This window comes from Equus przewalskii, chromosome 6, assembly GCF_037783145.1.
Source record: "Equus przewalskii isolate Varuska chromosome 6, EquPr2, whole genome shotgun sequence".
Taxonomy (NCBI): domain Eukaryota; kingdom Metazoa; phylum Chordata; class Mammalia; order Perissodactyla; family Equidae; genus Equus; species Equus przewalskii.
Window position 1 is genome coordinate 41,298,878 of NC_091836.1, and position 25,952 is coordinate 41,324,829.

General features: G+C 42.6%; 1 protein-coding gene across 12 annotated transcripts in view; it reads right to left on the bottom strand.

The window, feature by feature from the left end:
• Window positions 1–782: 782 nt before the first annotated feature.
• The window catches only part of OPCML (opioid binding protein/cell adhesion molecule like), a 1,020,156-nt gene continuing 994,986 nt past the window's right edge, over window positions 783–25,952 (bottom strand). For 10 of the 12 annotated variants that reach the window (XM_070623490.1, XM_070623489.1, XM_070623494.1 and 7 more), the window contains one exon: window positions 11,777–17,231. In XM_070623490.1, coding sequence (XP_070479591.1) covers window positions 17,131–17,231 — 101 coding nt within the window. In that variant the 3' untranslated portion in view covers window positions 11,777–17,130. Of the gene's footprint in view, window positions 6,098–11,776; window positions 17,232–25,952 lie in introns of those variants that run through there. The other 2 variants (XM_070623491.1, XM_070623488.1) reach the window with 1 other exon arrangement.

Here is a 25,952-nt window from a genome sequence, read left to right on the forward strand (position 1 = left end):
AGTGAGAGCCTCCGGCCTGGGCATGCTCTTCCATGGGTGTGCTGTGGACAAGGCGGAGCTGGAAAAGCCCTCCAGGGGAGAAACAGGGTTTGCACTGGGGGCCCAGGCTCTGTGCAAGGCCAGTCCAGGTGAAAGAGCCCCCCGGGCTGGGAGGAAGACAGTGTGTGCTTGAGACGTCAGTGTTTGTGCCTAGCTTTGTTTTGTTGGGCAATTTTTCCTCTGGATTTCAGTTTCTCCTTCTGCAAAATAAGCGCTGAATCGTATTGGAGATGATGTGGGTATCAAGTGCTCACTGCCTCTCCCGGGCCCTTCCTGGGCTCTGTGGGACAGTGGTATTGCTCACCTCCTCTCCCTCACTGCTCCTCATTCTCTCCTTTCCCTTGCAATCAGTCGGAAAGAATTTTCCTGCTTTAATGGGTTAGACAGTTTATTTAGATTAGAAAATGAAGGAGACACGTCCTGACGTTTCTCTGGCTGCAGCCTTCAATTCCACGTGAGAATATTGAGCTCTGATCCAGAAGGGGAGCGGCACTTCTCTTCCTAGTTCAATTCAATGGACATGTATGTATTTATTTAGCGACTATTATATGCCAAGTGAAGTACTTCCCCTGCCCCAGGCAAACTAATAATCTGGAGAAGATACCTACTTGCATCTTAGTAACTGTAATATAGAATTATATCTTTGTTATGCTTACATCTCTGTAGAACTACCTATGTATGAGGACAAGAATTGGAGAGAAATAGAAAATAAAAAACATAAGAAGAGTTCATTTGATAGAGCATTGGGAAGGTGGCAATGGACAGCTTTTATTGTTACAGTGTTGTCTATGCAAACACACAATACACTATCACAAGTATAGACAGGTGAGTATAAATGGACACAGGGTACCATAACACTGGGGACAGAGTCCCTTTCATGATGGCATCTAGAAACTCTTGCTACAGATGTCACTTCAATATCAACATTGAAGGAGGAAGTTTATACACCCAGTGAAGCAGGCCATGGAATAAAAAAATTAATAAATAGATTCATTCATTCAGTCAGTCAGTCATTCACAGCTGCAGATAAGTGGATAATTAATACATAGTCCATGCCCTGGAGGAAAACAAAGGGAGAACAAACAGGAGTCAAGAAAGGTTCTTTATCAGGTGAACACAAACCCAACAGAAGTGTTTTCTTAATTAGCAGTTAATGACATCTTCCCATCTTCACAGCTCACTGTTTATAAGCAATCTTTTGTAAGAATTATTATTATTATTAATATTGTTGTTTATTCTCTGTCTACAGGGCCTTCTGGGAGAAGTGGGAGGGAGAAAGAAAGTGAGCACACAACATGGAGAAAGGCGTTGTAAATGGAGGTCTGGACTGGGCTTATAGCAACTGGAAAACAAAGCTCTAAAAGAGAGTTTGTGAAAATTTGAAAAAACTCCTTAACATGTGAATGAATCCTGAACTCATGACACAAGCAGCTCCCTCTGCCTCCATCCCCATGGCAGCCTAGGCAAGGATGGAGGGTTTTGTGTGGTCTACCTTCCTTTCTCCCAGCAGCATAACCACGTGCTGGCCCTCTCCATGCCCTCGCACTCTGCTGACACCAGGCAGTTTTACCCAGCAGCCCACATGCACATGAATCCTCTTGGCAGCCTGTCGTGTTTGGCTCTGTTACAGAAGCCAAGCCAACACTGGGTGAAGGAGTCAGGGTGGGGTAACTGGTTCACTGAAAGCTGGGGATTCAGGCAGTCCCTCTCCTTGCCATCTGGTTAAATGTTGGGGCAGCCCAGGGAGAGACAGAGCTCAACTCATGTCTGCATTACCAACCCTTGACACCAAGAGAAAGTTCACAGAAGGAGCACACCCCACTGGTCAGAGGAGAGTCTGATGGCTCTTGCCGAGGAGGATGGCCACTTGCTGGCTAGGTACATTCTGCCTCACGGGCAGGTCTTCAAGGACAGGGCACTGCCGGATGAGCTCTGGAGGCCTGCTCCATCCTTGGCTTCCTATTGGCTGACAATGATTTGGGTTATCAAAAAACAAACGAACAAGCCTAAACTTCTCCCCATCTCCACCATTACCACAGAAATCTTCACTCTTCAAAGAACTCTAGCCTTAAGTTCATGAGAATAAAATAATCCCCTTTGCCCTGCCCACCCCGCTTTATATAACATTAAGCACTATGAACAAAGTACGTCTTAAGAAACACATGGGAGCTCACACGCTTTTTGTTTATGTGGCTTTTCCAAAACAAGCAGTCATCTTTAATATCCTTTTCTCAAGCTCAATCCAAAAGCAAAGTTTCTGTAACTAAAGGAATGAGGAAATTTAGTGCAGAAGAATTTGACAAAAATCAGACTTTTTCCCTCGAAGAATGTATTGAGGCTAAAATGAAACAAAACAAAAACAGCCTCTACAGGAGAAAACACATCAGACAAGGACCTGCATATTTCTATTCACTTTACTTTTTAAAAGATTATATGTCCCCATTAAATTCAAGACTAAGGAAATGGCTGTGGGACAGGGACAGGGGCACTGAAGGGTTAAACCCCTTTCTCTTCCTCAACGGTAAGCTGGGAAGATGCAAGAAGAACCCTGGTCAATAGACAGATATATTGAATTGTTATTATTTAAAGTTGTTTAACCAGGTAGAGATAAACGAAAGCTTTCAGCAGCTGAACTATCACACAAATCACAATTAAGGTGGCATATGTGTTTGGAAGACGTAAAATCAATTCCCGCGAAGACAATGTTTTAGTCTCTATTTGAACTTGGAAACAGAAGCAAATTTTCAGCAGCAACAGCTGGGCTTGTTCCATCCAGGAGGCTCTCTATTAACTGTACAAGAAGGGCCTTTATTACCTCTTCTAATGGTTTTCCTCTATGCTTTCGTCTTCATCAAAAAAGCCAAATTGATTGCTATGGTGCTGTTTACTGATGTGGCGTTGACGACAGAGGCAGCTGAGTGCCCAGCCACCCCAGTATCTGGGCCTCTCTCTCTTCTGTGGTGTTTATTGTTTATCAGGAGAAAACAATAGACCCCTGGGTGCCTATGGTTGGGCTGGGTGGAGGAGGGAGGGAGATACGGCCTCTTTCTCAGCTTTACTCCCTAAGGTAGCTTGCTCTGAACTTGACCAGAGTGGGGAAAGCACGTGTATAGGAAAGGGATGCATTTGTGCATCTAAAGTAATCTCGGTGATTTAATCAGCCTCCAAAGTTTCTCCCAGTGGGAGGTGACCTCTAAGGAATGCATGTCACCATTTAGCATTTTAATTATATGAATTTGTGTGTGTGTGTGTTGTCCTCTTAAGTCTACCCTATGCTCCCAGAGGCAGGGAGCATATTTAATACCACTAGACACTTTTGGACTCAGTACAGTGCTGGTACATAGTAGACGCTCTTATAAAGGGGGCCAGGGACGTTGGGAATCCACTGTCCAAAGGCCTAGATCTAATCCACCTGTTCATTGCATTACCCTTTTCAGTCTTTATTCAAGATAGTTGATGGGAAGTGAGGTCAGTGTAATGTTTTACTCCTGCTGAGTTCTCCGTCCTTTAATTAAGATACGAAGGTGCAATGTAAGCAGGATGGAAATGAGGGTGGGGCATACGTTGCCCTTTCGGGGACAAATATGGTGAGAAAATGGAAGTTTGACTTCCTCAGAGCAGGAGGTAGGGTGCAAAGACACTGGTTCTAGAGTGAGAGCAGAAGCAGAAGCAGATCAGGATCAGGAAAGCAAAGGGCTAGCAGCCAGGATACCTGGACACCAGTTCTCCCCCGGGTGCTGACTAGCTGTGAGACCTAGGACAAGTCATTGGCCTCTGCGTTGTAGACGCTTTGTCTGAAAAATATGCATGGTGAAGCTTAAGCTTCTTAAAACATGAAGACTTATGAAACTATGAGATTAGTATTACTACCGAAGAGAAACAAACAAACAAGCAAAAAAAACGTGATTACAGTAGACTACCTGTTCTACTCAGGCCTGCTTGCTTTCAGGCAAAGGAAGTAGGCACACACCTGGATTCTCCCTCCTCAGTATCTCTCATATCTACCTCATCCTTTCCAACCCATGACCACCTCCCACAGCAGACACTCAGGATCACAGACACGGCTCACGCAGAGCTCTCTTCCTCCCCCGTTTCCTGCCCTCCTTGTGATGACTTTCTCCCTTTCACTCTGTCCAGTGTATGTCTACAAGGCCTCTGCTCAAATGAAAATTTTGCTCGCATCATGCCTAAGCTCAAAGCCATAGATTCATTCTTTCAATAGATACTGAACTTTACCATGTACCAGGCACCGTTGTAGGTGTTTGCGAAACAGGAAGCACAAACGACATGCTGTCATTGAGTTAGGCATGGTGGAGGGGGGTACCCTATAGGGTATCCTACAGAGGATAGATGATAGGCAGATGAGTAGATGGAGAAAAGGAGAGATTTTTGCATAGACATATACATTTAAGGTCAATGGTTCCCATTTGCCTGAATGGAGTGATGTTTGATTGAATATAGTCTGTATTTCACAGTCCATAATCTATCTTCTTAAGCCGTGATTTTTCTTGATATCTCTTGTTTTATGCAAACAAGAAAACAAAGCAAAGCTATTCCCTTTTACTCATATGATGCTCTCTTGTGTGCTTGAAGCCTGGAATTAAATTCTTCTCTCTCCTCAGTTCTTTGTAGGGTTGACGATTCCCTCCTACATATTGCTTCTCTGAAGTTCACAGACTGGTGCACAATTTAGGGTCAGACACCCACAGGGCAACACTATCGGGGGCTTTTTCCTCAATAGGAAAGTTAAAAGTGTCAGTGCTGAAGAGCACAGGCATTTCCTAGACTTGACCCTTGGAGCCAAGAGAAGGTCTTGGGACATGGTGCCATTTTTTCCCAAGAGATGGAAGCCCCTGCCTTCTTTTCTGAAAGCTCACAAAGAAAGCAGACTTACAAGAGACTTAAGTGACCTGCTCCTGTGTTCAGTAAATAGAACCCAATATGTTTTGCAACATGGGGCCAACCCTGGGAACAGAGGGCAATTTGGCTGAACTGGAAAGAGCATGCAGTGCGGACTCAGACAGACCTGTGGTGGCTTCCCAACACTGCTCGTCTCTAGCAGCGTGCCTCTGAGTCTCAATGAGGGTAACACACCATTCCTGAGGGTGTTCTGAATATTATATGAATTAGTACATGTGAAAGCTCCTAGCTCCATGTGTGATTTCAATAAACACATAAGTGTTAGCAGCTTTTGGCCCTCTCTCTGATCTCCCTTGTGCCTGCCTTCTCTCCCTGTACACACACTGCTATTGTCATAACACAGTGTGCAAGGAATGGGTCTGCAAAAATATAACATTCACCTGTGGGCTTCACTGTGCTAAGACAAAAAGCATATTCACAAGACAGCATTCTTCACTCCCATGGCACCTTCCACTTCTTGTCTTACTCTCCTCCTCAGCAGTTTCAAGTTTCTTAAGGTTCTCGAGAATTAAGAGGAGAGAGAGGGGCACGTTGAAGAGTGCTGGAACTGCCCACGGAACAGAGATCAGTACAGGAGAGAGCAAGGCAGGGACAATAGAGGATTCTGTGAGGAACTCAACAAGGAATCGACATCAAAGAGGACTCATTCAAACAAGCAGACTGACTCAGGCACTGGAGTCACCATCACACAAGGTGGAAAATAGGAGACGGAGAAATCACAAATGGGTTGTCCACGCTGCCTGCTGCAGCACTGAGACTGAGACCCTGGCTTCATCAAGAGAAGAACCGGTGCCTTTGTAACTGAGGACCTCTGATGAGTCCCTTTACTGTCCTAGCCAGCTCAAGCATGCAGCTACTATTTCTCTAATAAGCTAATTCCCCTGAGACCTTTACTGACGAAGAGACAGAAACTGAAGTGATTTGGTCTTGTAACCAGAGCAACCGTCCTTGCAAATCCACCATGCAGGGAACAAGACCAAGAGCAAAAGAAACAGGCTCCATGGGTAGAGCCCAGTCTGCCTTAATCCGCGAGCACAGCCAGCCCAGACAGCACCTACACACCCTGCAGGGTCTGGGCACATCCTCTATGCATCCAGCGTTGGTTTGCTTATCTGTACTCCAGTGACCGGATGGAGCCCTAGGGAAAAGGGAAGAGGAAGTGCGTATTATTTAACACTTAGGAGGTGGGCACTTTTCTAGGCACTCTGCACATTTCATTTCATGTGATCCTAACAACAAATCTGAAAATATAACATTTAAGCAGAGCCGTCCCTCACACTATTCTAGACCATCATGTGTGGTTGGTGTGGGGGTGGTTTGGAAGAAGGAGAAGACAGAGCAAAGGGTCAAGAAAACAAATTCATTTATCGGCTACCTCTCTGTGCCAATCATCTATAGGCCAGGAGCTTGCCAGGTACTTTTCCATTACATCTTTTTGTATGCACCTCACGGCAGTGTCATGGCATAGTTACTGAGACTATTTGCAGATGAGTAAACTGAGGCTGTAAGACATTATGCTGTAAGCTCACAGGCACACACCTAGTAAATGGCAGAATCAGGACTTCACCTTAGTTCTCTCCCACTTGCAGATCCTGTTGCCTCACCTCACAGAAGTACACACACACCCACGGGCTCAGACTCCCACGGCTCTGTGCTGACACACTGAGAGAGCCACCTGGACAATCATCTTGTCATGAGATGCAGCAAGATACCATGGCTTCCCACTGAGATTCAGCCTCTCCTCGTTTTAGGAGGGCCCCTCTGGGATCATTGTGAGAAATCTGAACAGAGCGAGAAGTCTATCTATATTCTTGAGTCATTCAAATGGAATGTATTCCTCTTAGTCAGAGGTCACTCTCTGATGAGGTTTGGAATCTTAAGAAACTTTCTGAAATTTGTTCACAAGCAAGTGAGCATCAAAGGACTTGCCTCACTGTAACAAAACAGATGAGTTGTAATAAAACACTTTTAAACACTCTCAGTGCCTGGCTATTCCCTCATCACTGGGTGAATTATGGTTTGGCGCTTTGTATTGGACCTAAGAATGGCTAAATCTCACCTGGGTGGTGGGACAGCTGTGCAGTTTCCCCATTCCCCATTTAAATCTTCCATTACTTCCTGACTAATCAGAGATCTGCTCTCTACCCTTCCATCAGAAGAAGCAATAAAAACAGTACCTTTCTAAGACAAAATCAAAATACAGAGGAAATGGAGGATGAGAAATGAATTGCAGATGATCCAAAGAGCTAGAGTTCCTATGGAAGTAAAGTGAGAGGCAGAGGAAGGAAATCATGCATCCCTTGTAGATGATGATGGATATGATTAGATGACTCAGGAAATGCTGATGGTGCTTAAACTTCTCCACCTGGACGTTCTAAGGATGCTTGAAACTGGATATTTCAAAAACTGTATGGAACCTCATCATCCTCCTAAGTTGTCAAAATCATAGAATGGTACCATCTTCCACCCAGCTGGCTAAATTGAAAACCTGGAATATTCCCCATATTTCACATTGTCTATGACTCCATACATCCAGCCCTTCCCATTTGATCTACCTTCTAAAAATCATCCCAATTTTCCTGCTACTTCTTATTACACTTCATCATTTCTCACCTGAATTATTTCAATTGTCCCAACATGATTCTCCCTTACCAGTTTGACCAACGCCCACTAATCTGCCCTCCTGCCATGGTGATCTTTCTACACTGCAAACCCAATCTAGCCACTCTACTGATTACATGCTTCCATGTCTCCCCTACCTCTTTTAGGACAAATCCCAATATCTCAGAATTTCTTGTAAAGTTTTTAAGGATCTTGCCCTTGCCTACCCCTTCCGCCTTGTCTCCTGCCATGCCGCCCCCGCCCTCACCCCTCTTGGGATAATCTGCACTTGTAGTTCCTTGGCCTTGCTATGCTTCTCGTGCCTGTATGGATTCATCAAGGACGAGCGTCTCCCTTACTCACTTGCTCCCTTCCCTCTCTTTTCCTAGCTGGTTTCTTCTTCTTCAAGACTCAGCTCACATCTCATCTTCGGAAAGTGTGTCTTGAGCCCTGCTCTCTGGTTAGGTGCCCTCTACCGGGCTCCTCTGACCCTTAAACACTACCATGTTATGCTGGAATTTTCAATCCTCCCCGGACTAGGATTTTCTTGAAGGTAGACACTCAGGTTCATATCCTCAGCACTTGTCATATATTAGCTATCTAATAAAAGTTTATTAGATTGAAAATTAGGTTCTATTTTCTTTATTTTTTCAATATTTCTTTGAATTTCTTCTCAATATCTTCCCACTTTCCAAGCTTGCATCCTTGAATAATCTAACAGTCAGAGATTGGTTTCCCCTTTTTAAACTTCAATAAAAAATATATGCAATTTTTCCTTTTTTGAACGAAGCAAACACAATTGAGATTGTATCATACAGAAGCTCAGGAAAGGAAGGACACTGAGGGAAGGCTGAGGGAAGAAGGAGAACAAAACTAATGTTTATTTTGCAACTAACATGTACCACATATTACGTTCAATAACCCCACCCCCCAGTCACCCTAGCAACTCCCACAGGCAGTCTCCTGAGGCATTTATTATTACCACTGTATTAACAAAGACGAGATGGAAGTTCAGAGACGGAAGAAATTGGTCCAAGGTAACTTGCAACTTGTGAGGCCAGAATTTAAAAACAATTTCCCCCTGTATCACACACACATCACACTTTGTCTCTGAGGAGAAAATACTAGGTTGGAGGACTTTAAATAAAAGGAAATATGTCTTACAGGACATAGCAAATAACGGAGAGATAAAAACTGTAAATATTCTTATTTTTGAAGTAAGAGATGCTGTTGGGAAGCACTTAAATGCAAATAAGCCAAGTAGTTCATCCTAAATTCCAGAGTTTTAGGCCACTCTTATCTGGAGAAACTTGGGTTCTCTTCAGCAAGTCCACACTTAATCTCTGCCTCTCACCTTCAGTCTCTGATATGCCCAAGCTCCCACTCATTGTTTTCTCTTTCCCTCATTGGATGACATACCCCATCAGAAAGACTCTTGGAGCTTTGAGATCCAGCGAAAGATAATATGCTCTATAATCCCATGTGGGAATGAAACTTTATATTCTAACCAGATTTGACATTCTAGATGGTACATCTCCCTCTCCGGAAGATCTTGTGTCAGCTTTGCCACCAATTGCATAGTGTGACCCTTTGGACATTTATAGTTTTAACTCCTTTAACCCCTATAAAACATTTATAGTTTTAACTCCTTGGAAAGTGGAATGAATGGTACTTATTCATCCAATAGATATTTATTCATTCTTCAATGAATATCTGAAAACTGAAAGGTGCCATGGTCCCAGTACCCCATTTATTTTTGCAGTAATGTCTGTTCACCATGTCCACTGTCTATATTAGCTCTACATCCCAGCTTTTCATCCTTGGGGGGGACAAAGAAGCTTCCTAATCATCTCCCAATATTGCTCCCTCTGCAGTCACTTTCGCATATCTCTATCATAACATTTGCAATATTATGCTGTAATTTTTCTTTTTATACAGCTGTTTTCACAACTTGGATGTGAGCTCCTTAAGGGGAGTTCCTCACTAAATGTAATGCATGAATAAATGAATAAATGGAAAAAATTAAAGAAAAAAAGATTTCCTAATGAGCAAATGAACATGTTAAAGGAAGGTAGTATCGTTTGTAGCCTGAGGGTTTTGGATTTCAAAACTGATCATAGGATTTGGTACCAATTAGTCTCATCCCCTAGTTTTCATCAAAATAAATAATCTATTCAAGAGAAAATCAAACAGAAAAGAAAGAGCAGTTGCCAGTTGAGGTCTCTCCTATCTGTTCCTTCAGTCATTTGTTATGTTCATTGCATGACTGCGTTCCCAGTGTTAGAAAGTTAAACATGGGCATCTGCTTATCTGGGTATTTCCACTCCACTCCCAGTTCCCCATCTTCTTCTTATTGTAATACATCATACTAGGAACAAATATGCCCTTAATATATTTCCTGAAGCACTTCTGTATGTATATGTTTTTAATAGGGTGTATTTTGGGTGAGGAGAACAAAAATGCATCAATTGTTTAGCTGCTATACATAAGAATAACTAGATAAATCCTCTCTTGCAGAATGGAGAGATAACAGCAAAGATTTTCATTACCTTGAAGTGGGTTGGTAAATAAGTATGTGTGCAAAAGGCTAGCTGGAGGATGCTTGGTGGATGGATTGACAAGTGAGGGATGGATAGATGGTTTAAATAAATAGATAGGGAATGGTCATATTAGGGAGGTGTGTGAGTGTATAGATGGAACATGGGTCAGATAAATGGGGAAATAATATGTGAATGAATAGGTGAGTGGTTAGCTGATGGAGGAATAAATTGATACATTGATGATTGATGGAGCTGAGTGGCTAGACAAAGTGAAAGACTGATAAATGTCTATGCCAGCAGGAAAGTAGATAGATGAGTAAATGATGTGGTATGGACAGGAACAGGAAAAGATCAGGTGTGGATGAAGAGAATATTAAAAGGAAGAAGTAAAAAGAGGGGAAAAGAGAGCTCTAAAGGTATTAAGATGGTTAGAGGAACTGGAAATTCCTTTCATCAACAAGTCATGATTTTACTAACAGTCTGAGGAAATTGGAAACTCTCAATCATTGGTACCTACCATTTCCCTGGTATTTTAATCTACAAGGAACATGATCTAGTCTATCAAGTCATCTGTGTTCCATCCCCTGTGGGGGAGACTAAGTCATAAAAGGTCGAGAATTAGCCCTTGTCTTCCTAGGAAGCCAACAAGAAACAAACTTCCCAAGTCCAACTCAGGGTCTTTGGCCGGAGAAGCTAGCCATGCTCTCAAATTAACTGAAAAATCTTAACCCACTTTCTGCAAATTCCCAAACCATAATTAGCCACTGGCCCAAAGCTTTATTCAGGGTAAGTCATGAAAAACCTAATAGTTGAAAGAGAAATCAAAACCGTCCAGAGAATTTTGAACTAGAATATGAGGGGTATAAATTCACAAATGGTACAGATGAGGAAACAAAGACTAGCAAGTTCAAGTGCCTAGTCCAATATCACCTATCCAGTTAAAGGCAGAACTAGGAAGCACTAATTGATGTATAAATGCTTGATGAGAAGCTGAGTTGTAAGAAAGAGGGTAATGTCCATTCCTTCAGAAGAGAATGTGTGATGAAAGTAGAGGAGTTAGAGTTTGATTGAAAGAGAAAGGCATTTTAGAAAAGGCAATCAGGTCAATGGAACTTCTTTTCCAGGTCTCTTTCTCATGTTATTATTCATATGTATACTACATTAAAATCTAAGATTGAGACAATTAATCCCTATGCTTTTAAGTATGTATGTACATCATAGTCACCATATCTTCTCATACTTACTCTTGTCAAAGTGGTGCTTAATTCACTGGAATCAAACCACAGGAACTGTTCAGGAGTAGAGTGCTCAAAATGAGCAGTATCTGCTCCTTATTTTTCTGAAACTTCCCTTCCAAATTCATTTTAGCCTAGGTCAATAAATAATTTAGACTTTGAAGTTGCAACTGCACTTTACACTATTTATAAATGGCATAGATATTTGATATACTTGTGTAAAATGGAAAATGCTTAGACTGCCTTCTACCTTCATATAGTGTGTATGTACATGTGTGTGTGAGAGAGAGAGGGAGAGAGAGAGAGAAATAGGCTACTCAGTTTTCTGATTGCATCTACTCCCCAAAGCCTAAAACACACACATGGGAGAAGCATAGCCTCCTTCACTTTTCTCCATTCCTGCATACTCATGGGATGTCCTAATAAACAGCCCCCCAAAAGTTACAAATTTCTTTGAACTTTATTGATACACTGCACAATCACAACCATCTCGTATTCATCCTGAATTAGAAAAGGTTACAACTACAATGTAACATGCACAAAATTCAGGTAGTATATTCACCCTTAATACAATTATAGACAGAAATCAAGTCTTCATTGATTTTTAAAGGAAAAAATAAGAAAGAAAATAAAAGAAAAAATAACTCTAGAAGGTTGACAAAGTTATACTCTTGTATCATGTGATAAATTTTTAAAGCATTTGAACATAGATTTATTTTAAGGATAATTGTGAGAATGGGCACACCCATTGTCTGACACAGCTATAACGGCACCATTGATAAGTCATATATTTTTTTTTAAATCTAGAATACTCTGAACTTGACAGATACATTTTCATATACCCACACATTCCTCACAACTGCACTTTACATGTCACAAAAATTTCTGAATGATTAAAAATGCTCCCTTTAACTAACACAAGGGCAGCTATTATTACTTATCATTCTATTATTGATATTCTTATAACTCTGCCAGTAGTGTAGAATGTGGCCCCAAAAGGAGAGTAGAGGGTTCACAATCTTTCTTTCTGCATTCAGTGGCATGGAACAACTGGAACAACTGTGTGCCTTTGAAAGAAACAAAAAGGAATCTCTTTCGAAACACTGGAAATTAGGCTTAGCTGACTACTTTCAGGATGAAGACAATTGTGTCTAATTAAGTCCACTCCACGTTCCTTTGGACTCTGAGTACTCTGCACCTGACAGCTAAATTGCACTGGTTCAGCTCTATCTTTTTGCCACATCTTTTAATTGCATATCTATTTCTTCCTCCTTCCATTTACTTCTCTTCTCTTAAGCAAGAAAAGAGGGAAATGAGATTGGCATTTTATTTGTTTGCTTTTAGTGATCATTAGGTGTTCTCATCTTCTGGTCACTTTTAGAAAACGTTGCCTTCTAGTTGCACACCTGTGAAGTTGTGCTGCAGCTGCTCTAACTTATTTGTCTTTAAATAAGAAGACAGGGAAGCTTTGGATAATAGGAAGGGAGGCGGCTGGGTAAAGTTTTCAGGAATAGGGCTTATGCAAAATGAAAACAAAAGATTCTCATTGTTTGAGAAAAAGAGAAAAAATGAATTTTGCCAAGAAGAAAAATTGTATGCTGCTTCCCCTAATTCCAAACAGATTGAACTTCACTTTTTTTAAAAAAGAAAAGAAATTGGGGGTTTTTTTTGGTGGGGGGATTTTGGAGAGAACTTGTTCCATGTATTGCAAAGCCAGTTTTTCTCTGGTGAGGACTCAGGGTAACACTGGGAAAGACGACCCTGAGCCCATATCTCACCTCATCTCCAGACATTCTCGCCCCCTTCTGCTAAAGGGGCTGATGATATCCATGCACAACGACAAAGGAGAAGACATTCCCAATGGCACTGGAAGAATCAACCAAAACTAGAGCAATCAGTTTACAGCCACTCCTAAACGCAATTTCCACGATAAATTCTCTTTGGGATCAACTGCCCGCTTTGAGGTTCTCTACTCTTTTCACGTGAGAGTTCTTCCAGAGTAGGTAGAACTTGCTGACTCCTGCATGTTGAGAGCAAGTTGACTGGACTGATGCAGAAACATATCCTTAAATTCATCCTTGTTTGTGGAGTTTCTGGAGTCCCAGAGCACACTTCCCTCTAGAATAACCACTCCGCCTGTGAAATGTATCATCTAATATGAAGCATGGGTTTCAGGGGAAAGACGTCCAAGCCTCTCTTACATACAAAGCCTTACCTTTTCTTTTGTTCAGTTGGTAACAGTTACAGCAGAATAACCATGCACAATGCTCTGGGAATAAAATACGTGCATGTTTTGACCACCACTCCCCTATATGCCCTCCCTCCCCCAGTTAAAAGAAGAATGAGAAAAACTAAACGCACTTGCTTAGACTTGTAAATGACTGTATCAGGCACTTGACATTAAACTACTGAAAGACGAGCTTGGCAAGGGCCTTAACACTAGCACTTTCATTGGCATTACTTTGGTGGAAGTACATATGGACTTTGTTTTGGGAAGGGGAAGGGTTTCAGAGTAACTAAGTTGCTAAATTCCTGTCGCCTAATCTCTTGATAAGCCTTGTTTGGTTTCCTTCTCATGTGGAAAACCCGTCAAGAGCTATAGGTTACTCAGAGATTGTTTATTTTTCCATAATTTACCCCTGCCCCCACCAAACCATTGGCACCTTGAAAAAAATCTTTCCAGCCGGCCTTATGTATCCACCCTCCTTATGTAAAGTTGAAAGAGCATTTGTGAGTCTGGATATTGTCTTTAGTCACTATTTACTGTTCTATATACTTCAAAATGTTGAGTAGTAGCTACTGTCATATGGAGCCACCCCCAAGCACGTAACCCAAACAACACAGCAGCTGGAGCATGTCTGTCGTGAACAAGAGTCATGTTCTTTCCCAGTGCCCAGTCCTTGGGTCTTATTTACTTGGTTTCCTTTATCCCAGACAGATGAGGATTGACTGTAGGATTGTGTTCCTCTGAAACGTGGCTGGAATAAGTAACCACCAGAGGTGCTTCCTGGTATCCAGTGGAGGAGGGCAGCACAGAGTGCCCTAGTGACTGAGACCCAGCCTCATTGTGTTGGAAAGGTGCTGGAGATCTTCCTGGCCAAAGGAGGATGGGTTTCTTCCTCTAGAACAGTCTTGGAGTGAAGAACATGTACAGCTTGTCCATTTCAAGCACTGTGTTCTTTAAGACCATCCACTCCCCGTAGCCTCTACATTTATTTTACTACAAAGTAACAAATTTATTATCAGTAGAAGACTCAAATGACACATTTAATTCTCATACAATTTCTGACACCAACCCGACTCCACGTGCTGAATGTGGTGACGGTTCTGAAACATTGCCATCCAACCTTTAATTTTGACTTTGTGTCTGTTGGTGGAACTTGGAATCGATATGCCGCTTTTGGCCCATCATTTATGTTTCCAGAATCTGGCTCCTGGCAGCTCACTAGGAGATGCAGATGTCTGTTTACAGCTGGCAAATGTAATATTAATTTCACTCACACCAGCTCTAACTCTTATGAAAGCGCCTAGCCTTTTGTTTGCCAAGACAGTCTATGTTTGTATGTGTACACATATATTCATATATCTATGTATATATATCTATGCATATATTTCACTGTGTATGTCACGTTCATGTGTCATAATGGACAAAAACAAAGAGGCCACTTGTATGGGAGGAAGAAGATCAATTAAGTGCTAGAGAATGGAACTCTATAGAGCTCATATTTATTATTTTTTAGACTGTGGACCTGAAAGGGTTTTCCAGCTGAGGCGGGCAGGTCTGTGAGAGAGTCATTGCTGATGCTTCTTTCTCATCCTCTCAGTCCATCAGTCCCTGCAGCAGAGGCAGAGAGAGGCACTACCTGCGTGGTTTTCAATGTCGTTCTTTTGGATCACAGGCACCCTTGCAGGCTGAGTCCTTCTTGTCCCAGAAGATGATGCAGAAAGGTCAGGTCAGCTCTTGTTTGTATGCTGGATCTGTTCTGAACATGGAGAGCTGAGGACAAAGCCCCAAAGCCCCTGGAAAAGCAGCCTGTATCAGAGGAAACTGTGTGTCACTCACACATTCCCCCTTCTGTTTTCAGTGTTGTATTAATCAAGTGCTTGGAAATTAAGTCAGTTGCTCAAGTACCCTCAGCTCAGAAGAGCTTCCTGAAACAAATACCAGAGTTGTCAACACACCCGCCATGTAATTGGCTTCCATCAGCTTTGTACTGGATATTTTTCAAACAGGTTAAACCAAAACTGGAGCAGAGAGGAGACAATAGCTGAAATCATTGCACTCGGACAAGTGGATTACTCCCTTCGCATTGCAGAGAGAGATGTGTGGTTTTTTCCTTACATTCTTCTTGTTAAGAAAAGTCAGCCATGGAGTAAATCTCATAGGTTCCTGACATGCACTTTCTTGAAAGGCTGAGAAAAGCATGAAGGTTGACACGTTGGCCCTTTGAGTGTGAAAGAAGGAAACACAGTACTGCTCAAGGCTTTTTCAGGGCTGATCTGCTTCCCAAGAAGATGTTTTTGGAAACAGTCTCTTCCGGGAATAGTGAGTGACTGACCTTTAGATTGCTACTTTGGTCCATCAGTTAACAGCATCTACTTTGGGTGGATAGAACACCACATTCCAAAGAGTCCACGACATATTGCTTTTCTATGTTGTTAGCCTGTGAGATCATTGGCTTTCACATGAGACGTTGATAGGTAATTTTGAAGATGGCAATGTCTGCTGAAGGTAGAGGAGAAATGAATACAGTGGAATAGATACAGTATGATTAGAAATTAATATGGTGATGAATTGATAGTGAGTAGTGGGGAAAGAAACAGAAAAAAGTATTAGATAATTACAGTGATAGATTGATAAATAGAGTAAATAGATTGCTAGAGAGGAAGACTGGTGGGTAGATAATTGGATGGAGAGATAAATCAGACAACTGAGTAGATGGATAACCATATGATTACTTTGATAGCTTGATAAAACGTAAATAATCAGCCATCTATGCATCATTTTTTATGTGTTAGACAGCATTTTTTAAAGAGAAGTACCATCCTCCAAATGCTTCCCCCTTTTTTTTGTCCCTTGACTTCTCAATTTTTAGTTTTAGTTTGTGTGCATAGCCCCAAACTCCTAATCCCTGTAGCTGGTGGAGAAAGTGCATAGGGCAGAGCGGTTACAGAAGATGGCAAGATTATATGTATGTATATATATGGATATGGATATATTGAGATAAGTTCTCAGAAAGAGGGGATGTGACCCCTAATGTAATTAGATAATAATAAACTTGGAGGGAGGGATATGTACATTATAACCAGGAAAATGGTCCATACCTTAAAAGACACGGATAATAGGACACTTGGATATAACTCTTGCTGTGCACTACATTGTAAGTCAAGTTGTGTCTTTAGAGTGTTTATCATGAGGCACATTTTTTTTCCCAAATGGAGCTTATGGTTTGGAACATAGTGGGAGGAGAGGTTGTTGGTGATGATGATGGGGAGAGAAGCAGAGGAAAAGGAAGGGCCAAGGCAGCAGGAGCAGATTCTATTTTGGACACACCAATGAATGATCATCCTACACATGGTAGAACCCTGCCCACCCCTCCCCCCCACCCCACTCATTCAAACTGGAAAAAACAAATCAAATAAACAAATCAAAACACCTAAAAATTTAAAAAATCAAGAAGAAGAACAGAAACAAACAAACAAAAAGAAGCCCAAACTGGTTTGCCCTCCGCAGTGTAGATTAAAGTCTGTGATATGGAGAAGCAGGCGTTGCTCAGAGGACCTATGGTTTCTTATCAAAACTTGATGAAGAAGTGGGCAAAGAGGGTCCCTGATAGCCAGAGACAAGCCAGCGCTCTAGAGGCCGAGTTTACACCATCAATGACTGCTCCAGGCCCTGTGTAGGGGAAAGAGAGACAGACCCATTAGCATGCACCCAAAGGGTACCATACTTAATCCCTGACAAGCAAATAAACAGACATGCTTCTCTGTGAGCATTCCTCCACCTTCCGCCTCCTACCGCGGACCCTTCCAAGTCTGGATACAGGGAAAGTATCCATTGGGAGTATTGAGAAACTCAAAAGGGCAAATCACTGAGATGCCTTGACGGCTACAGCCTGCTCTTCAAGACTGGGGCTTGAAAAATTGAGGAAGTAGAGGGAGGCAGTGGCAGTCAGCTAGGCCTATGGGCTGAAACATTAAGGCAGCAGACTGGGTGAATGATACGGCAGGACTGTTGGCTGCTTCACAAGCAGCACCTCTAATTGTGCACTATCCTTGGAAACAGTGTCCAGTGCAGACAGGGATGAGAGGGGAAAGGATAAGAGACACGGGGGAGGAGAGAGACGGAGTGGAGAGAAGTAGGTGGAGGGGGAAGGAGAGAGGAAAATAAACATTTTGTGAGCAACAGGAGTCCAAGTGTCAATGTGGCGGACTTTTCGTCTTGTGTGACTTAGGCATTGTGGAAGCTCCTCCTGAAGTCGCTGAGGAGGAGTGAGTAAGTATACTGGAGAGTTTTAAAGACTGGGATTGGGTTTACCCCAGTAGTCAGCGGTGCCTCCCCAAAGGCAACAAAGAGGACTCAGCATTCTCAGTCCAGCCTGTCACCTAGCTACTCGGCCTGACGGACCTCTTCCTTTACCTCCTACTTCTTCCCTCTCTCTGGCCCTTTCACCCAGCTGCAGTGAGTCATTCTCATTCCGCTGTGAAATCAGACCACAGAATCATAAGTGCTATTCCTTTCCCTTCATCTGCTGTCCTCAAGAAGACAAAGCACGTGAGTTGGGATTATTGTCCTAACCTCTTCCAAGGTCCCGGGGGTGACGCATCAGTGTCTGATGCTGACCTTGTGCTTGGGGAAGTATGGGTCTCTCCCGTCAGCAGTGAGCATCCAATGTTCTGACTCCAGGGACTGCAACACGGACACCTTTCCTGCCTCTGATTTACAATGTTCACAATTTTCCTATTTACTAAAAGTTCATATTTACGTGATAGCTTGAGAGTCTGGCTCATATTTCTCTGCATTTTTGTTATAAAGGATTCATAAACAAGGGCAGGATCCAGACCCCATCCCCGTGCTACAATCCCCATGGAGGTTCCATAAATGTTTATAGAAAATAGCCTGACTCTGGGGCTTCCATCAGTCCAGACGTTTATCCTAAGGAATCATACTGGCCTGCAGAATGCACTGAGTTGGAAAATGCCCAAGTTGAAATTCAAGGTAATTTTCTATATTGTCTTCTGCAAAAGATGAATGATTTAGATATTTAAATGAGTTTATAAGGAAATGAGCAATGCAGATTTGTTAAGACCCGTATGTTTCTTTAAAGTATCTTGCGTTTTATATATATATATATGATACATATTAAACTAGTTATATATAAGTGTATATACATGCATGTGGTGTATGTGTGTGTTTTTGTTTAATTCATTATGTTTATAATAACTTAAGGAGCAATTGAAGCTCTAATAAGCTCCACTCCAGACAGACAGAGGTCTTAGTGTAGGAGTCAGTTTATTCCGAGTTCTACCAGTAGACTTAAGCATTCCTGTGGATGTCATACTACCAGCACAAGGTTGGATAGAACTAAAACAAGGAGAAGAGAAGTATTTTAGGAAGGCAAAGCATAAAAGGGTAAGATACGGAGAGAGAAGGAGGCAGAATCATAAAGAGAAATGAGTATTTCTGATGGTGTGGCAGTGCCATAAGATGTTTGGTGCTGACCAGGCAGAGTTAACGACCACTGTCCAGCCTGAGTTGAGTGTTCCAAATTGTGGAAACAGTGAGGGTGAATCAGTAGACATAGAGGCTGCTCAGCTTGCTTAGGATGCTAATGATAACACATATCTATATTGTGCTCTCTGTGGTAAGCTTGGCTCTAAATGATAAACATATATCAACTCACTTAATCTTCACAAAACCCTATGAGCTATGTACCATTGGCATTTTTTAAGTGGGGAGGAAACTGGAGAACAGAGCAGTTAAGTACCTTACCTCTGATCACACAAGTTATACATCTAGAGCGAGGTTAGAACTGAGTCACTCTGTCTAGAGTCTCTGCCCTTGATTATTACAACTCCACTTCCTCTCTCTGGAAAATGATCCTTTGTGCATGTTTTCTGGGGACCACAGCATCATGTGGTGAGAGGAATAATGGATTGGGAATCTGGAGATCTGATTTCTCTATGTGACACTGCTGTTCCCTCGCTAGGTGAAATCTCTTCTCTGGCCTGGGTTCTCCCGTCTGAAAACGAGCGAGAGGAGAGTGGGATTGATGACCTCTAAGGCTCTTTTCCTGTTAGCATCCTGAGTTATCGTATGAATGGAAACTCCACAGCTGGTGCTAGAAGGGACAGCTGGTGAGAAGCCAGATGGCCTTTTCCACTTGGTACAAGGCCCTCACCACTCTGGCTTTCTGCACCTGGCATGTCATCTCCTGAGACAGCAAGAGGGCGTCAAACATTCTTAGACCCTAAAGTTTCCCTTTCTGGCCTCATTTTCTATGCAGTTTCAGGGAGCTTCATTCTTTAGCAGGTATGATGAGTCCTGCTTTATAGAATCAGACAATATGGCCATTTACTGCCAAAGCACCTTTGGTCAATCAGTCGATGAGAAATGACTGAGCTATTCTGGCCAAAGAGTTAATCTAATCCACTATGATAGAGATCAAATCTAGCATTGCTTTCATCCTACGGATCCTGGACACACTTGAGATTCAGCAGCTGGGCCAAAGGACAGTACAGGGAGGGGCCTACAGGAGGGCTCTTGGAATGTGTTCAGAGCAGGAAGAGCGTAGCTCACATCTGTGTACCCCTCTCTTGATTGGAAGAATGTGAGACAAAAGTTGTCAGCAATGAACTGATTCTTTACTTGCATCTTTACAGTAAATCTGATTCTACTGGAAATGAAGAAGAGGAAGCAACTGGGTTGGGTCTGTCCCATAGGGCTTCTGTGTGCTAAAGCCGCTCATCTGATTCCACAAATGCTTCTCTGTGTTTTAATAAAGAAGAGATGGATTGCTGCTGTTTATCTAATTGTTGTGGTCCCATCCATGCTCACTCAGGGCTCACTTTTGCCCGTAGGCTGGTAGGAGGCTTTTACAAATTTTAGCTCAAGGAATCTATTACAGGGAGGCGAAGCTACTAGAGGAACTCTTCACCTGAGCTCGGCAGTGGTAGCACTAAAGCTTGAACTCACGTTTGCGGAAGTCTAGTTGAGTTTGGCTTTCCTATACCATGGTTTCTGCAGATAACAGCTGCATGGACTTCTCTAGGTACATGGGACCCATGATAACACTAGTTTTAATTTCAATAAACAGGGTCAGAAATTCAAATGGTGTTTTCATTCTTCTTTTTTTTTTTCTTTTCTTTTCTTTCTTTCTTTTTCTTTTTCTTTTTTCTTTTTTGGTGGAAATAAGGAGAAATGTATTTCTTATCTCAAACCTAGAATCCAGGATCTGGAAATGTGAGGCAGATTTTTAGTTATGTGTTCTACTACAGAAAGCTAACCTGAAATGCACCTGGATAAAGGACAAGTGTTTGAAGAAAAGATGGGCCTGAAAGAAAGACTAAGGAGCAGAGACCATTGACACAGAGGCGGAACAGGCACCTGAGGAACGGTTTTCCATGCGTCTGTCTCCTCGGCTTCATTGCCTTATCTTTGCAGGCCTAACCTTCCTTCGGAGTAAAGTCGCTGACCACCATAAAACTGCAACTAATCCTGGCAACTTTGGAGTCAGACCAATTTGGGTTTCAGTCCTGACTGTGTCTTGCCAGTTATATGATCTCAGACAAGGTACTCTTCAGCTTTGTCACTGAAAATAGGGATAATAATAATGGCAGTTTACAGGATAAAAGATCAGTGATTAGCACGGTGCCTGGTGCAAAGTAGTCATGTGACCATGGTCACTGCTGCTCTGGTGGTTCCACACCTGCTACCATCCTCTTCTTAGTTCAGGCTAATATTGGCTTATTTCAATCTTTTCCAAATACCTTGAGTCTGAGGTGAGGTTCTGGTAGGTGAGAGTGAGGAGGTGACATGGGTGAGATAGGGAATCTGCTGCTGAGAGCGACCGTTGGTTCGCTGTGAGGCCCAAGGAGGGTGTGGGCACTGAGCAGGGCTCTGGGAGAGGTCCAAAGCCAAGCTCCATGGCAAGGTCCAAGGACAAAGGATCCATCTGGAAGGGAAACGGCCCCAGGCTAGCCTTGGAAAGCCAAAGCCATTGGCTCAGCAAGTATTTCTTGGTGCCTGCCATGCACAGTCTCTATTTTCAGAGAGGAAGATAGACACAGTCTTTGCCCACAAAGAGCTTGTCCTCTGTTAAGACCTTGGACATCCTCAGTCCTTGTCTAAATTAATGAACAAATATTTTTTTTTCTTTGGAGGAAGATTAGCCCTGAGCTAACATCTGCTGCCAATCCTCCTCTTTGTGCTGAGGAAGACTGTCCCTGAGCTAACATCCGTGCCCATCTTCCTCTACTTTTTATCGTGGGATGCCTACCGCAGCATGGCACACCAAGCGGTACCATGTCTGCACCGGACATCCGAACCGGGGAACTCCGGGCCGCCGAAGCAGAATGTGTGCACTTAACCGCTTTGCCCCCGGGCCGGCCCCCAAACAAGTATTTTTTTAAACCCTCTCGGATTCTGAGAAGAAAGACGTTTGGGACAAATAATCCAACACCACTTTCCTCCAGGAACATCCTGCCTCTTGGACAGTCTTAAGAGGATTGAATTCAAGTGTCAGAGGGGACTGACTTTGAGTTCTGGCTCTGCTACTCGCTAGCAGGACGGTTTTGGGTGGGATGGTCAAGTTCTCTGAAACAGCCTTTTTTAATGAATAAAATGAGGGGTAGTTTTGTCTACACTGGCAGAGTTGCTCTGAGGATTAAAGATGATGTGGAACATCACTGAGTACAAGGATAAACAAATATTAGGTGAGTCAGAACCAGGACAATAATTCTTGATCTCTAAAATAGCATCTTTTGTGGGGATTCTGCTTTAAATAAAGAGACCCTGTGGAATTCTAGGTTCTCAAAGATGACTGTCACACACTAGCTGAAAGCAGGTTGGCTGTGGCTGGCGAGTGCCCTGGTCTCCCCCGAGAAGCCCTGGGGCGGCTCCAGCCAGACAAAGCTTCCCAGGGAAGGAAAAAGGCCAGTCTCCTGAAGAAGCATATTTGGAAGCCCAATTCTTTCTCTGGGCAAATGCCACACCTAAGGAACCTTTATTTCTGGTTAACAGTGACTCAATTCAAACAGAATGAGTTGTTGTAATGCTGTTACAAACATCAGGCTTCAGTAAATATTTTCAGGGGATAAATTGAAAGTGAGAACATGTCATTGAACCTTTTCCCCTTATTCCAGCCCCTCCTCTCTCACCCTTTTCAATGCTAAAAATTAATTGCTTCCTTCATGCCTGAAGTTGAGCATCTTTGAAAATAAAAGCTTAAGTGATGATACAAAGCCACAAAACAAACAGTGAATGACAATGACAACAACTAAATACCTCAGGGACAGATATGCAGACAAAAATGTTAGTCTTGAGCATATAGAATGAAGAGATAGAGAGACAGAAATGATCAAGAGATAAATTCCAGAAATGGTAAACGGCATAAAGGTCAATTGGTACACGCACTCTGGGCTGGAGGGAAGATGTTACGGCCAGATGTGAAGCTCAGCAGGGGTGAGACAAGTAAATAAAGAAATAGACAAGTAAATAAATAAAATCCACTTTGGAGAGGCTACTTATTTTGTTAAATTAAATATACTGAACATTAGATTTTTAAAAAGCAAATCTGATGGGGGGCTTAGGTTAGAATGAAGCATCAGAGCTGACAATCCTGGAGCTAAGAGTTTGCTGCCATATTCAAGGGGTGGCTGATCACCCTCTGGAGCAGCAGGTGTTGAAAATCAAAGTACCCAAACTCAGCACAAAGCTCCCAGAAAAAATATACAAGCTTACTGATGAGATCCTGCCTTGTAAGAGATTTCGAAGCTTAAAAACAGAGTGTACATTACAAACGATGAAGGTATTAAAATGTGTCACTGTTTCTCCTTTCCATGATTGCAATGAGAATATGGCACAGCTCTTCAGCAACAGTAGACTGTGTAGCAGTAATTCTACTAAAATAGCAGGTGGTAGGGTGATGACATTAAAAAAAGAAAAGAAAAAGTGACCCACAGGCAAGTTGAACTTGGTGATAACAGTGAGATCAATGAAGAATCTGAAATCTAAGAAGATACAGTTTTGTTCTGAAATTTGGATGGGTTTTGTAAGTATGAATATGAACTATGTGACCTTCCTAATGAGGAACCAAAAGGATAATGATGCTCTTGGTGATTAAAAGAGGAGCAAGGAAATCTAATTAGCGGATGCACGCGCTCCACTTGTTGGTGAAGCATAAACCTATTTTCAGCAGTGCAGGCTTCAGCGGGCTGGTGAGGGAGCATCACTCCCCTTCAAAGGGAACTTTCCTCCATTGTCTTTAATTACAGTGAAGACATAGCACTGCGTTGTTTCACAAGGAAGATTAACCGGGCTTTGCAGCACAAAGAGGACATGCAGTTAAGGAGGCAAGAAAGGGCAGCCATCTTTGTTTTCTTCTCTTCAACATTGCCTGTTTTGTGCTCATCAAAAAGACAAAAGCTCAAGAAGTTAATTCAAATCTGTCAGCTCATCACAGACCTGAAATTGACAAGACTTTAGTCGATGTCAAACCGTAAGCTCTTGTGTGTTTGCTGACATCAGCACACCCTGAACGCTCAGTGTTAAATTCTAAATGCTTAGTCTAATAGCCAGATGTCAATGATTCAGATAGAGGAGGCTGGGGGTGCGAGAGAAGGACAAGGAAGCTCATCAGGAATGAAATGTGAAATGTCTGCATATTTTTTTTCTAATATGTTGACATTTTGCAGGTTGGGGAAAATACAAATGATTACACTGCTGTCATCAGCTAAAAGCATTGGTATTTCTCTCTGACTCATTCCCTCCCACCTGGATTTAAATTGTGGATTTGGAAAATAAAAATCATATACATTATCAGCAGGAAACGGACAAATATGTGCAGCTTTTGATGTCTCTGCAAAAATAAATCATTTGATGAACGTCTTCCTAAACGGTGAATTGGAATGTTGATGCAGTCTCCCTCACAAGGAACATGTAGGGGTGGGAAAAACCCACTAAATTTCAAATTAGAGCTTGGATGGATTGGAGGCTGGAATGCAAGGGAAAGCATCAGAGAAACAGTGATCTGGCTTCCTTGGATGGGAAGACTCCAAGTCCTTTTGGGTCGCTGGCCTTTCTTTGGTTTTTGAAGAGTTTCGCACAGAGGCTATAACCCATGCCCCCACTGACTGGAAGATATATTTATTAATTCTACAGATGTTTACTGGGCAATAACCATTGCAAGATACAGCGCTACATCCTTTAAGTGCAGAAACAAATACAAACAAAATACAAAGCTAATGGCAAGCTACCACGAGAACCCAAAAGATGAGTAAGCAATTCTTCAGGGGGGTTCAGAAACACTTTATGGATGGGGTACCACTGAACAGAACCTTAAAGGATAAGTATGATTTTATCAAGCAGAGAAGTGGGCAAAAGCCTCCATCCGTGACCCCACAAACATACCGAAAGAGACGGTATACACATGGGTTAGAAAAAGCGGGGATTAAGGTCAAACAGACCTGGGTGCAAAACCTGGTGTTGCCTCGCCTTTCTACCGTGCAATTCCTATCTGCGGGAATTCAGTCACATCACTCAAATCCTCTGAGCCCCAGGCTCTCCTTCTATGAAGTGGAAATAATAACAGTACTTATGTCAAAAGGTTCTTAGCTGTCTAAAGTCATGTGTAGCTGGCGCTAATAGCCAGCAGCTTCTTCATCCCTCTAGTATAGCACTTATACTCTATTATGCTATTGTCACTGTCTATGTACGTGTTTGTACAGGTTGGGAGCTTTGTTCCTCTTTGTACCTCAATCCTAAGTCTAATTCCCAGCATATAGTAGGCACTAAAGAAACATTTGTTCAAGAAATGAACTAATGGATGGATGGACGAAAAGAACTAACGGATGGATGAAACAGCCTTGTCAAGCCTTAAATGTGCAACAGGATCTGGCGTTCTGGGGCATGGAGACATCCAGCATGGTGGGTGCATAAAAGTGGGGAAACTTGAGGCTCTAAGGGTAGGCCGATCTCAGATCAAGAACAGCTTCCTAGGCTTTTCTGGTAGGTAGTTTTCAGCAGGATGTGAACAGGTTCGCTCTGAGTTTTGGAAGGGTTGCTTGGTCCTGCAGTGGCAAATTGGAGAGGGATTACCAAAGATGAGGGAACCGGTAAGAGAATATCATAATTGTCCAGATAAGGCACATGCCACAATGTGAGTGATAGTGGACTGGAGAGCAAGCAGTCCAGGGGGAGGGCTGTCGCCTGCTTGCTAGGATTCATTGGCTAACAGCTGTAACGGGTGAAGAAGAGGAAGAAGTCAAAATGACTGTAGAGATTCTTGCAAGAGTGTGGATGTGAAAAGATAAGGTGTGCGTTTCAGGGGGAGGGTTTCCAGGAGAGAAAGACTGAGTTTGAGATTCCCACAGAACATTCATGGAGGGAGAGGGGCTT